Genomic DNA, 14,531 nt, shown 5'->3' with positions numbered 1-14,531 from the left:
GTAGGCAGCTTGACAATAACATTACCCTAGTTCAAAACTCACAGCTTCATGCCTATGCTCTGTCATGAGTGGGAAAAAAACTGAACACACTCGACCCCACAGCCCACGGAGGAGGTGAGGGGCAGCAAGGCAGCACCAGCGGTTCTTTCCGGGAAGGAAAAATGATGGGTTCACCCCTTGTTTTCCTTCGGAGCAAACGCAGCCTGAAAGCCAGCGCCTTTCCTCTTTAAAGGAAACCATGTCCGGCAAATAAAGACATTTATTTTTTCACCTTAGGCGGTCACCGTCATTATGCCAGCTAGGCAACCTGCTGCAACCGAGTGCAGGCTGGCGACAGCGCAGCCCTCCGCACGCATCCCCTCCCTCACAGAGCCCCTGTGCAGCACCCATAGCACCTCCAGCCGAGGCCCGCACCTCAGGAGCCGCGCCCGGACACACACACTGGAGCGGGAGAAGAGAGACAGAGACCGGCGGGGGCTTACCTGGGCGGGAGCCAACACCTCCCGGGCGCGGCGCGGTCCGAGCTGCTCCGAGGCGGCAGCCCCCCTTCCCCGCAGGAGCTCCTCGCTCAAACGCGGCCTGAGGCGAAGCGAAGCAAGGTGAGGCACAGACCAGCAGCGCTACAGCCCCCTCCCCCGTGCCGCCGCCATCTCCAGCGTCCTTCTCACCGCGCGTTAAGTACCAGCCGCGCCCCGCCCCGCCGCGCCTCGCCCCGCCCGGCCCAGAAGGCAGGGCCGCGCTTCGCGCCGACACTGGGAAATGTAGTTTGGGAAGCGGCGGGACGGACCGTTGGGCTCTCTCATTTCTTCCTGTGCGGGGAGGAAGAGGGGCGTTCCTTTGTGTTTCCTGAGGAAAAACCTAACCTCCCGGCTGGTGCTTTTCCTTTTCAAAGCCCCCACAGAAACCTCTCGCCCTCGACGGCGCTCCCCTGCGGCGCCCTTCTCCACCAGCCGTCCCCCTTCCTCCCCCCTTTTCCTCTTGCGTGGTACCGCCGGCAGGCCACGCGCACGTGACGTCTCGCGGGGAGCCCGCGCCGGAGCCGAGGCGGCGGGGCGCGTGCTACGGGGGCGGGCGGCGCGCGGCGCCGTCGTTGCCGGCTTGCCGGGTCTGGCGGTCGGTGGGGACCCGCTCGGGCCGGCGCTGAGGGGCACCCCCTCCTCCTTCAGCGACGAGGGGCCGCCCCGCTTCCCCTCAGCGACTCTCGGCGCTTTGCCGTGCCCCTGGGAGCTACCATGGACAGGACCGCCGTGGCGAAGATGGGAGCGGTGGCCAGCGCCAGCCTGTGCGCCCTGGTCGGCGGGGTGGTGCTGGCCCAGTACATCTTCACCATGAAGAAGAAGACGGGCAGGAAGACCAAGATCATCGAGATGGTACGTGGTAAGAGGCCGAGGGCGGGGGGACGCAGAGGAGGCCGGCGCCCCTCCGCCCTCGGCCGCACGCCCTTCTCCTTCTCCTCAGGCCGGCGCCTCCCTGTGGGCCGGCTCCCCACGGCCGCACCTGTGGACGCTGGCGGATATCCTTCACTCGGCAGGGCGCGGGCGGTCCGACACACGCCGCCTTCAAATACCAGCCCCCTTCCCAAAGCACGCGAGTCCCTTCTTCACATACGTGCCCTACAGATCCGGCTGTAGGCAGTTCGTCTGCTGGCTGACACCAAAAGTTAAGATGGGTCTCCTCTCCAGATGTGTGGGGCTGTCTGTGTCTTGTGTCCACCCCTGGAGGCGAAGGGGCAGAGGAGGGGTGTTAAGCCCAGTTTCTGATCATAAGGACGGACGCTGGAGGCAGGAGCAGCAGTTCCACCACAGCACGATCCACTAGCACTAAAAGTGTCTGCTCCATCCTGTCCTGTCTGGCCCATATGTGCCTATGCGTAAAGCTACAGGTCTTGGTAGTAATTTAAAAGCCTGCTTGTAACCTGTTTAAAATAAAAGGGGGGGGGGGGGCACGTTCAGCCCCCTGTTGAAACTGGGAAGCAATGGCTTTTCATAGTTACTAGAAAAGGAAGGTGGAAGCTCGCTCTCTACTGCCCTTGTTAAACTTGTTATTTAGGGTATTATTTAAATATCCGCTTATCAGTAACTGGATGGTAAAAGGTCTTAGTTTAGACAAAATGCTGATTACGTTGAAATCCTTCAAAATTTGAGTTTATGATTTGGACACTGCTGTACTGAAGAACTGAACTGAAATGATCAAGTGACTTGATGTTAGCCAGTGGATATTTTGTGATCTCCCCTGCAAAACCTTATTAAAAGCTCAGATTTATTTTTTTTAATTATACATGGAAACATAGATTTTGCTAAGAGCTAGAATTCTGTATGTAAATTGTGAGCTGTCTAACTCCTCACTCAGCCATGTGATTCACCACTTGCCGGTGGAAGTCATACAATGTAGTTTGTGATAATGTGGGTCCAGAGAAGAATTCCACTGTGCGTTTTTACTAATCATAGAGTCATCATACTTACTGTTGAAAAAATATTTGAATGCTTTTTCTAGTCATCAGTCACATCATTCAACAATTTGGAGGGGTTTTTAGTTTCTCTGAGCCCACTCCCAACAACAGCTTGAGGTAGAGCAGAAAGTTTGGATTGCCACTTTAAAGAGGTTTTAGATCTATTTCTAAAAAAGGGCTTTCGACTCTACAGTAGGATTTTACAAAACTCATTCAAAAACTTACGGTGGCATAACACTGGTTAACTATAAATTATTCTTTTTTTTAATTCTAGTACTGTAATAGTAGAACTTACTTTAGAGTTATGTGGACAATAAAATAACAACATTTAAAAGCCTGGTCATACAAACACTCAAAAGGCAGATCCAATAGTTTCACCAGCTCCTATTTACAATATCCCATTTGAGCTGTAGTTCAGAAAGTGCCTAATAATTGCTAAAGATGTATTTGTATTGACTTTCTGTACAATGTTTGAATGGTGTTTTGGCTGGGAAGACTTTAACTTTTATCTTTGTTGCAAAGACTTTGCCTTTGGTAAGAAAAAAAAATTGTTACACCAATGTTAAACTGATTTCTGGTAAGTGACTTTCTTAAGTATGTACTTCAGATAACATTTTCAGAGCTATGTTCTTGGACACAGATCTGTCATCCTAAGTAGATACTTCCAAAAATTCTGCTTTTATGATCAGAGCTTTTCTCAACTTTAAATTGCAAGGGAAAAATAAAGCTTGTTCAAAGCATGTCAGCTTTCTCATATGGAAACATTTTAGCAGTTGAACGCAACACATGAATACTATCTGCTCACTTTAGAGAGCTAGCATTTCAAGCGATGTTCAAGTTGGCAGCTTCCTCAGCTAACAAACATCTTTAATTAATCAACTGCAAGTCTTCTTTCTTCCTCAAGGAGTATTTTCAGTGGACACATGTAAGCAGGCTGTGAAATTTCCTTGAAATAAGTGAAATAGTTATGTAAACTTCATAGCAAGGAGTTTAGTTTGTCAAATAAGGGCAAAAATGGGTTTAAGTGTTTGTTTTACTTGAATATGCTGCATTCTGGAGAACTTTGTGAAATAGTTTTATCCACCAGTGTAGATTTGATTCAACGTTTGTCATTTACAAGACACTGTATCTGTTTTAGTTTACCAGAAGAGAGACCTTCCTTTGAGCTTTGGGGAGAAGGTGCTGTTTCCAGTCTTTAATTTAGTGTAAGGGGGGGCGGAACAATAATGCTTTATTGAAATCTATTTTTTCTAATACACAAGTTACTATACCAGGCTGGTCTTCTGTGTTAGATTAAAATTAAGGGGTTGTTCTTGTATTTTTGGTAGATTTCTTTTGGTTCAAGTTTTCTTTGGGGAAGATTACACTTTGGTTTTATACCCCCATTAGACTCAGAATTTCTTTGATTTATAACTTTTATCAAAATCAGAAGGGAGCAGGCCTATTTATACCTTAGTTATGTGACTTCAGTTCTCACCGATGAAATATTCTTTCATTATAATTAACTACAGCAATATTTTTTTTTTACTTTTTTTCTTAGTTAAAATAAAATTAGGTTAATATAAGACCCAAATGTAAGTAAAAAGCTGACTTATAGCAGTGTTTAAATGCTAAAAAGACAGTGACCTTTAAAAATAATTAGAATATCTATAAAACAAGTTAATATCAGGGATTATGATGCCAAGAATGATTAATGTGAAGAAATGTGGCAAGGATTCTCAAGTATTGTGGAAAATATAAGGGGGTAACCATGTTTCCTTGTTGAATAATAAAAATCAATAAATTCTTAAATATCTATCTCACATTTCAGTAGATGAATTCTTTTTGCAAAGTAATTAGCCTGGTACACAAATTTAAGCTTAATAAAGACACCATAAAATTACTGCATCTTATTTGGAAGCAAAGGTTTACATTTGGAATTAAAGTATTAATCTTGTGTCTTCGTTGACCGCCTGAAGTTTGCAAATAGGGAGTTTTTCTTAGGCACTAATACATGTAGACAGAGTTACTTTGGCTCCATTTCTGAAGTAACAGAGGCATTAATAGTAAATACATAGCCAGTGACGTGAAGTTTTACTCTGTGTGTGTTAAGAAACAACTATCTCCCAAAGCCTTCTGTATTACTTTGCACAGCCAAATTCCCATTTCTGTGAAACTGTAGAAGTATTCCTACAGTCAGGTGAAGGTAAAAGTTAGCCGTAAGGTTGCTAACTTTAATTTAAAGAGAAGGTTAATAATTAATTAGATTTTTTAAGTAACTTATTAGATGTTTGATAGCTGCTTTAAGAAGAGGTTAAACCTTACAGTAACATGCAATCTTTTGGATTTTTCAGGCCCCACACAAGTTTGCAATGAAGTTGTGGATCCTTATATAGCAAATCAATTCTACTGACAATAGACTTTGGTTTCTTGCTTAGTCTTTGCGAAGCCTTTAGAAACTCAGCAGAAAACAGGTGTTCACAAACTGGAGTGAAAAATGTTGCCTAAGTCTTTTGAAAACACTCGTCTGTAAGGAATGGCCCATGCTGACTAAAATATGGGGTTAATGTAGGAAAAACTGCTTAATGGAGTAACAGTATTTTTTATTGTTTGTCTGTTTCATAAACAAAGTTGTTAGAACCTTGGATTTTTTTCAGCAGCTTGTTCCTCACTCTTTAATTTTGGAGCTTTTTATTGTATTTATTTTATAAGGATTGAGAAACATAATAGAGCTGGTTGAAAACAGAATAGCAGAATACCTTAAACTGAGACCTATTCTCTCAGGTTTATTTTCCTGAAAACTGGGCAAATGCTTAGTTACATTTGTCTATTTCTCCATTCTGTCCCTGAAGTGAGAGGATCTAATTACCCAAAAAACAGACTTTCTATCAAATTTCAACAGCAGCAAATTAAAAATCAACTTAAAAAGCAGTTTCTCATTTTACAGGAAACTTCTCAACTAGCCATTGTTAAATGTCTCTGGCCAGTTTCCTTTTTAATATGTTGGGGGAGGAAAAGAAATGCATGGATTTTTGCAGTATTAGAATTTATCTGGAGAGAAATAAGCAAACAAATAAGAAGTGAGGTAACTGCTGTTTATCTACTTTCCTAAGAAATAAAAGAACATATTCTGTGAGTGAGACTGTCATAGGGTTTGTTTGGGGTGATTTTATTATTATTATTATTTTCTTTTAGTTGCCAGTCTCTGGTGAGACTGGCTTCTTGTTTCATAGGGCGTCAGAGCATTTGTGCCACAGATGAAGGATACAGACCTTTACAACTGGCAGCAATCACGTACCACTCCACTTCTTTAATCTTGTCTTGTTGCTAGTAACTAGTTGTTATAGTAACTGTGACGTTACTCTGGCATGAGACATTGATGACCCCCAAATGGAGAATGAAGTAAAGGAGTATGTAATATGTAGCATACATGTGATGCTATCCTTCAAGAATCTAAATCGCGAGTATGTGAAACTCATTCATACATACTTTTTCCTTTACAAAGACGAAGAAGAGTTTGAGCCTGAGCAAACTGGAATCAATAAAAGGGGAATGGAAGGAACATGGACTCTCTCTAACAATCACCACTGCAGGACATTGTCACGTTCTGAGTATTACAGTGATATTTAAAATGTCGTAATCTTGAGAGCTATCCAGTGATGTGATCCATGTGGGAATAATACTGTTCCAAAAGAATGGTGCTGTGATATGAACCTAAGTAGTGAAAAGTGAAAGAACTCATGAGACCTAATACTGCCCGTACCTATTGACGTGTGACTGAGAGCCTTTACATTACTTGCGACTAGACTACTAGAATAATTTTTAGAATATTGTTAAAATTTTAAAACCAAGTTAAGGTTGATAAGAGTACTGGAGATGTCATATAACTACTTCTATAAAACTTGATTTTTGTTTAGACTGTATTCCTCAATAGAAAAATCACATTGACAGAGTGATAAACACCAGCATTACTAAAACAAGGTTGTGTTGCCTACAGGCTTTTTGCACAGATAATCATAATATATAATAACCTAGAATGTGGCTAGTAAAGCAAGTTTACACAGGCCAAGAAAAACACTTTAAGCGTAGTTCATGTTGATACAACTTAGATACTAGTAATAGGGTTTTATTCTCACTGTAAAATAGTTCAGTTGGAAATTTTAAAAGTTTGGATCCTAGGAGAAGAAAAATGGACTCCATTTCAGTGTTTTCTTCTAACACTGTTAAGAATCAAAAAGTAGTCTGCTACACAGATTATGTACATAGTAATATTTTACTTTATTTAGTATAATAAGCTGATCCTACAATTTAACCACCTGTTTCAGAAGTAGGTTTTAATTTTCTGAAACTGCCACTGGCTTTTTTTTTTAATTCAGTAGATCTTGAAACATATTCTTACAAGGAATGGGTATGGGAAGATCAATTAAATCTTTAATTCTGCATTAGTTTCTTTAGAACTGATTTATCCTAGTCATAACAGTTACCAAAAACATGATGATGAACTACACCTGAAAATTGAGCTCCAAGTAGTAAATAAAAGTAAATGTCAGGATATGATATATATTGTAGGTATAGGCTCAGAAAGGCTTGTTTGCTGCTTTCTTTTATCTTCTGTATAAAGTCTTTTTCCACAACAGAAGAGCAATCCTTCAGTGAATCATTCTGCTCTGGAATATGTTTACCTTTTCATAAATGCTCGGTACGTATTAAGTCATATTTTCAAGTGATTTTTCTCCTATCTGCAATAACTCTTGATTATTGGTTGAGCTATAATGGCATCTGTTCTATTAAACTCTTTTTACAGATTAAGACCAATAGCAAATACTGCAAGTATTAAACATGTTACCTTTAACTGTCAAACAATATAAGCAGTAAGAAGGTTTTTTAATTGTCTGAATATACATATCATTGCAAATTTGTTCATATTATGCAATAAAGTTGCATAGCATTTCAACAGTCAGTCTTGAGTTAACAAGAACGACCAACTTTTAGAAAAAATAGCTAAATTGATCAATATAGGCATTGAAGAGACCCAGGGTATGGATCCATGCATTTATAAGCAAGAGAATACTAGCTGTAAATTCAATAGCAATTTTAAATGTACCTGTAAATGTAAAAATGTCACAATCTGTGTAAGTCTGGAAACTTTAAAAATACCTTAACTTTTGGAGTTCTTTCCTTAAAAGAAAAAAAGAATAGCTGCCTTTTATTATTACCTTTTATTTTCACTTGAATGAATTGCATAATGCAAAGTACATCATCTTTTTCTGTGTTGGCTAGTTCCGATTCACATTAATAGCCTTCAAGCCATCAGCCCCCTTTCTTCTCTCCATGCGTGCATACACAAGCATATTTTGTGCAAGTATACTACAGTATACTCTTCACTTACTGTGAAGAGTAAGTCTTGGACAGAGTTTAAGGAAAAATATCAGAAGAGAAGCACACTGTTAGATTTTATTGCTATAACCTGGTGCATTTGTCAGCTGGTAATTTAATTTTCCAGATTTAAATTTTAGCTAGTTGAGCTGCAGCAGACAGTGTAGAGCAGCAGGTGGCACTAGTGTGAATTTTGTATCGGTTTGCACGGCAAGCTCTCTGAAGATGGATATACACTATTTTGTAAGTAACCTGTCATTTAAGAAATCCTGTCCCACAACGACTGGCATTTCTTGGCCACTACCTGACTCTGTCCTGTCCAGGTCAGACATGTACAACTGAACTGCTCCTGCATGCAGAGGGCCTAGAATAGCAGCTATGTCTCTGCTGTCTGTCAGATGCTCAGCACTGAAGTTTGGCTGATCCCATCACATGCTAAGTGCAACTGAGGGGCAGCAATAGCTCACAACTATTCTTCCTGGCCTCCTTTCCTAACCAGCGTGCAAAGAGATAGAAGGCCAGGTAAGACTGGGCAAGAGAGTTGGGTAAGTATACTGCCGTGGAGGATGTGGAAAATAAAAGTTAGGACATGAAGTCTAACTTTTACCCTGGCCTTCTTACAGTCACGTTACTGTGCAGCAGTTGATCTGTAGTGACTATTTCTTCCTGGGGCAGAGGTCTTCGTATAACAGTTATGTTGACCAGCAGCTGGACATCAGCTGCTTTCTCTTACCCAAAAGTAATCAGTCACCAATGGTCAGCTGCTGTAAAACATCAGAGAATTTATGATGATTGTACTAGGCAGATTTTTTGTCCCATGTCAATCATGCAGCAGCTTGACTGGCACTGTGCCATTCAGTTGGAATCTGTGGCTGTTGTGTTGGTCATCTCTATCAGCTTATTTGTGTGGAGTTTCTGACTGTTTAAGAAAAAAAAAAAATCAGTGCTCATTAAAAGTCCACTGGATTTTTCTAATTTTTCTAATCCTTGTATCAACAGAGTGTTTTACTTGAATGTTAAAAAAAGATGAGGCATTTTTCAGTACAAGTGGACATATGCTTAAGGTTGCAGCACACAGGTCAAAGAAGATACCATGTTTAAATACTAAAACTGTATTCTTTTTGTTCAGTAATGCCACAAAAGAATACAGAGCTGCACTGACTTATCTCAGACAATAATTACAAAAATAATCTTTAATATCCTTTCTATAAATTACGTAAATAATGCCTATTGGTAGAAGGAAATGTGGCTTCTGCTTTCATATATGCCAACCTTTAAAAAAAAGAGTTAATTTATTTCATTTGTAATTTTTTTTTTTTAAAGGGGTGGGGCAAGGCCCAGACTTGGACACTGAAGATTCATTAAGTGTCTGAATACAGAATTTCAGACTTCTTGAGCTGGTTTTGCCACCAAAAAGATTCCTGTTCAAATGTAGTTCTTCTTACTTGTTTCCCCACTCATTAGCTGTAGCTTCCTTCCTGCACCCTTATATAAAGAACTGTTTGTCCGCTTTGCAAATTGGATCGCTGAAATAATCCAAGTTTATTAGAGCTTTTGTTTTTACCTCAGAGTTTGTTTTACTCCACCTTAATGCTGACAGAATGAATGCCACTGAAATGTACCATTAACCCTGTTCCTCTAAAGCTTTCCCTCTTTGTTGGAAACTTATTAGTTATCAGACTCAAAGTGTAATTTTTACACTTAGCAGTTATTAACACAACACTTATTATCCTGGATTGCATCTGCCTTTGCAAAGTAAATCAGTTATGGGTAAGTCTAATCTGGTCTGCATGTTACCATGGAAAAATTGTATGTGAAACTGAAGGGTAGGAATTAGTACAAAGCAGTAGTAGTATTGGTACATTAGCAGTAGTAGTAGCATAGTATAAAGTATAGTAGTGGTAGTATTAGTACAAACTGGTTTTGAACATGTCCTGTATCACTTCCAGAGGGCAAATACACGGAGATACAAGAAATAAGGAGCATCCAGTTGCATCTTTGAATGGATCCAGTGGTCAGAAACACCCATAAAACAATGAGACACAGAGGCAAAACAATGCATGACGCCTCAAGTCATCATGCTGCCTATTACCTTTAAAATGAGTGTATGGTAGCTGTATTTCATCTTTAGACTTAACGGATTATTTTTTCAAGAAGTTTAAAGAAGGGTCTGTACTCAAAGAGATCCTAACAGTTAAAAACTTAATTAGTCTCAATGTGTAACTTTAATTAGAATATTGTATTAGCACTACATTCTTCCATCAGAATTGTAGTGTCTGGTAATGCATTGTAGATTAAACTTTGTCCTGCTGACTTTGCTTTCAAACTGGGTCCCGCAACTCCACCATTCAAGGGTCAGAGTTTATTTGATCTAGATACAGCTTTCTTAGGCTTAGTGAAAAAAAAAAATCTAAGCAGATGGTTTTTTTTTCCTAGAAGCAGATAAGAGAAGAGAAGCAGCAGCAACTGCTTCAGTCCAGGCCTTGGGCTTAATGCAAATTCCATTCTAGATAGTGTTACATGGGAAGCTTCTAAGGAAACAAGCATTTGTTTTAAGTTATTTCACTGCATATGCTTATAGATATATACAGGATATTTAATTATAAAAAGTATACATGCAAATGTACAGTTTGGGAAAAAAATAGTATAGGTCATCAAAACTACGTTATTATGCCAGGTGAGCTTTTGCACACCTGGTAGCTAATTAAGAATTTAGAAATATACTACAGTATCTACATACTGCCAGTTCTTAGAATTCTATACTGTTTGCCTAGGTATTTTGAAGAATTGTTGTACCAACAACCTCACCTGTAAGCATTCTTTCAGTAAGCATTAGATTCTGTGTAGCGTGAGAGGGAAGTGGATCTTTCAGATAGCCAGACTCCAACATCTGTCCTGTTACCATAGCAGTATTAAAGGAAAATTCAAATTCAAAAATTCCTATTTGTCAAAAATGAATTTTCTGTATCTGTGCTCTCTGAAGAAGAACCGGTAGGAAAAAAGAAGGATGGGGTAAAAAATAAGATACTTGAAATTAAACTGAAGCACTATCATGAAGAGCAAATGATTCTCCCTGTCATCATGTTACAAACAGGGAGTGTTGGCTTACCCTCCATGAAAGGTCTTGCCTGATACAGATAGTATCATCTGTCTAGCAGTAGTCTGTAGCAGAGGCCCAGTAAAAGCGTAAGAATGGGCAAGTTGTCATGATTTTTTTTCCAGAATGATTTCCCAGCCTCCAGCAGCTTGTATTTCAGAGACAGTGTCTGTAATTTAAGAGGAGCTTTTCTCATGTGTTATCCAGTACCTTTTTAAGGCTGTGTAAACTTACAGTATCACCAGAAAGGAATTCCACATCTTACTACTTTACTTAATTGTGTGACCTGTAGCTGACTCCTTTCATTTGTTTTGAATGTGCCTCCTGTTAATTTTAGTTGATGACCTCTACCTCTTACACTGGAAGAGATAATGAACAATCTTTCCCTATTAACCTTTTCTATGCTATCCAGTCATTTCTCTTCCAGGCTGAAGAATTCTATTATATTCAATCGTTCATTGTGTGGAAGCTTTTCATATCATGGCTCGTCCTTACTGCCCTTCTCAGGGCCTTTTCCAGTTCTGTTCTAACCCTGTAAGGTTGGGAGACCAGAACTGCATTTGTTATTTATGGTGCAAGTGCATGATGGCTTTATAAAGAGGGCTATCCAGAAAGCATTGGTAAGAATAGGCACCAGTGAAATGTAAGAATGAAGGCCAAGAAAAAAGGCTCACTTTTCTTCTGCCCTGGATTGAGGGAGTGTTACAACCTTGATTTCTTCTTTCAATTCTAGTGCTTTAGAAGCTATTTGTAAAATTTAAGCATAATATAACAACTTCTTAGTATTGATCTGAGCTTGCTTACATTTAGAATATTTTTACGTTCTTTTTTTTGGCAAGGTGAGGGGAGAGGAACAGTTAAGAAAAAAACATCAGATTAAATTCTGGCTCAGATAGGATGTCATTTATAGACCGGTATTTCCAAGATACATGGTTACTGACTGAAGATCATGTGATCATTTCCAGATATGCACTGATTACTAAACAACACATAACTTTTTTTTTTTTTTTTTAACCTACCAGTTTCAAAGGTTAATTCTCTGCAAAGTGAGGGAATGGGAGCAACGCACAGAGATGAGGTGGTTCCCCTAACATACAGCTGGAGGCAAAAGCTGCCTACCCTGAGCTGTATTCAGTCAATCCCAGAATCTTCAGAACTGGTTCTGTATAGTTTGTACCCCATATATTCTCTCAGAAAGAGACTAAATTTTTGCCTGGAGTAATAACTGACAGGAGGAGATCACATGAAATACTGAAAATTCAGGCCCTGGTTACTGTTAGTTCTTTGTAGACTTCTATAGAGGATTTGAAATATTGCGTAAAGTGTTGACTTCTGTTACCACAGTTGTTACAGTTCTTTCTGGGTTTTGTAATGTGTAACAATACCTCTGTGTTTGAGAAATATGTCTTTGATTAATGTGTAAGTCCATCAAAACCTCCTACCCCTATGTTCTATTACCTGGACTTCAAGATACCAAGTCAGCAATGTATTTGGCTTGCCTTCATTCCTACTTTCTTGTAAGATTCAAAATGTCTGTTGATTTATCACCAGCAGAGATCTCTGCTTTTAGAGTGTTTTTGTAAGCACAAGGGAAAGGTGCATAAGGGACAGTGATGCTGCAGTGCCTTTTATTCTCTCATCTGGCCAATCAATTCCATATAAAATTGCAAGTCATGGCTTCCTACATGTTTCAAACTGATGCTAAAAACTCAATTCATTTTAGATTTCCAGAACTGCAGAAACTGGTTAAAAAAAAAAACAAAACAAAACACAAAAAAACCCCCTTCTTATTCTGACCTCATAGACTTTCATAGAGTAACCACCTTGAAAGATCATGAAACCAGAATAATTTGTCTCACTGCATGACCTTAACATAAGCTAATCATTGTTCTTGTCCACTGCTTAAAGCCTTTGCTTAGTCCTAATGAAACTGATGATCTACCCCATGCTTAAAACATGCACAGTTACCTTGCTGAATTAAAATGTGTCTTTATGTAGCCTTATTTTTTTAATGAATGAAGTGGTTTTATCAAGATACCATTTTTCAGTGAGTGCAACATCATAGTGATTGTTGTATTAAACACAACAAGAATAAATAATTAAGTTTAGCTGTTCTTTATACATTTGAGTCTGTGTTAGCACTAATAACTTTATGTGTTCAATACAGTCATAAATGGTCAGACTATAGATGATCACCAGTTTTCTCTTGTATTGTAAAGAAAGCTTGAACTCTGATCAGATCTAGAAAATCTCTATCAAATAAAGTTGCTAAATATGTCTTGTCGTACAATGTTTACCTCCTCTAATCTGTTCTGTGCTTGCAGTTATTTTTGCCTTTTTAAAATGTGATAGCTGAGTAGGCAGAACAAATTCTCAGCTAAAATGGTACTGCTGAGTCTTAAAACCATTTAGGTTAAGACCCTTACCTTCTTAGCATGTGTCTTTTCTGGATTTATCATAGTTTAATGAATTCAGTCTTTAATATGTTCTTAGCACTTTTCCGTAGCGAGTGCTGTTCAAGCTCTTTCAGTTTAAAGAATCTCTTACATTCCTCATGAGCAATCTTTATAATACACAGACACTTTAATATACAAATAATATTTCTGTATTGCATCATACCAGCTGTAAATATGGCTAGCATTTTTTTACACCAAACCTGTACTGGAAAAATAAGTGGTATCCAAAATTCCTGCAAGGCCTTTATTTACCCCAGCTTCATCAAACTGAACATTTATCTTATTTTCCTTGTAATTGTCACTTACAAATACAAAAAGCTATTGCTGGAACCAGTATGCTGCTCGTTAACTCAGTTCACTAGGGCATGAATAAAAATCATGTTTGAATTAAATTATTTTATGTTGGTTCCTTTCTTCTGCTTGGTTTTGGTACTTGAGTACTAAGATTCAGTTAGCTTTCCCTGTCTTGTGGATATTACATCAAGTAGTCTGCTTTGGAAAATATGTACTAAGTAGACTTACTACAAAAGCAAAATTAGAAAACAAATACAGTTCCTTAACGTTTAAAATTGATCCCTGCAATAAAACAAGGTATTGCTCAAGTAAACTTGGGCAATATGCTAAATATATGGGGATATATTCAAAGTTGTTCAGTTGTAGTAAGCTCACTAAATAAGAATAAAAGGTAGTAAGCTCATGAAAAGCCACTAGCTAATGTTTATACTGGAGACAGGATTCAGTCTCTAATTTTTGTAGCAAATATTCTAATTTTAATGAACAGAAATGACTCTTAAATATGACCTCTTTCTTGATCTTTAAAAGCTGATGTCAGTTTAGTTGAAGTATTCAACTTTTTACTTTAAAAAAAAAAGTTCAGCTTACTTGCTTACATAACTTATCTGTGCTGCGTTCATTTCTTTCCACAAATAGGTGCAACTTAGGGCAGAGGTGTGTAAGAACCAGCAGAACCAGTTTTTCTTTGCTTCAGACTAAAACTTCCAGTGCTTCATACTCTTTGAGAGCATCCTGAATCTACAAACCAAGCTCACCTACCACACGACCATATAAAGTTGAATGTTTTCCTAGTCTTGTATGAATGACAAATCATCTAATGTTTTAAGTGTTGTTCTTTTTTTTCCTCTCTCTCTTTTTCTGTGTAGAATATCCTGCAGTC

The 14,531-nt window shown here is 39.1% G+C and overlaps 2 protein-coding genes across 7 annotated transcripts in view; one reads left to right on the top strand and one right to left on the bottom strand.

Annotated features, from left to right (window-relative positions):
- BBS9 (Bardet-Biedl syndrome 9) overlaps positions 1 to 607 on the bottom strand; it is a 328,501-nt gene extending 327,894 nt beyond the window's left edge. For all 4 annotated transcript variants that reach the window (XM_076330847.1, XM_076330846.1, XM_076330849.1 and 1 more), the window contains exon 1: positions 483 to 607. The gene's annotated coding sequence lies outside the window, so the exon portion shown is untranslated. The remainder of the gene's footprint in view (positions 1 to 482) is intronic.
- Positions 608 to 1,066: 459 nt separating this feature from the next.
- The window catches only part of NT5C3A (5'-nucleotidase, cytosolic IIIA), a 29,175-nt gene continuing 15,710 nt past the window's right edge, over positions 1,067 to 14,531 (top strand). Inside the window, exon 1 of one of the 3 annotated variants that reach the window (XM_076330845.1) lies at positions 1,067 to 1,344. In XM_076330845.1, coding sequence (XP_076186960.1) covers positions 1,233 to 1,344 — 112 coding nt within the window. In that variant the 5' untranslated portion in view covers positions 1,067 to 1,232. Of the gene's footprint in view, positions 1,371 to 14,531 lie in introns of all 3 variants that reach the window. The other 2 variants (XM_076330841.1, XM_076330842.1) reach the window with 2 other exon arrangements.

Source organism: Aptenodytes patagonicus, chromosome 2 (genome assembly GCF_965638725.1).
Source record: "Aptenodytes patagonicus chromosome 2, bAptPat1.pri.cur, whole genome shotgun sequence".
NCBI lineage: Eukaryota > Metazoa > Chordata > Aves > Sphenisciformes > Spheniscidae > Aptenodytes > Aptenodytes patagonicus.
The sequence above is the reverse complement of the archived record's forward strand: the minus strand, read 5'-3'. Positions and strand labels throughout refer to the sequence as shown.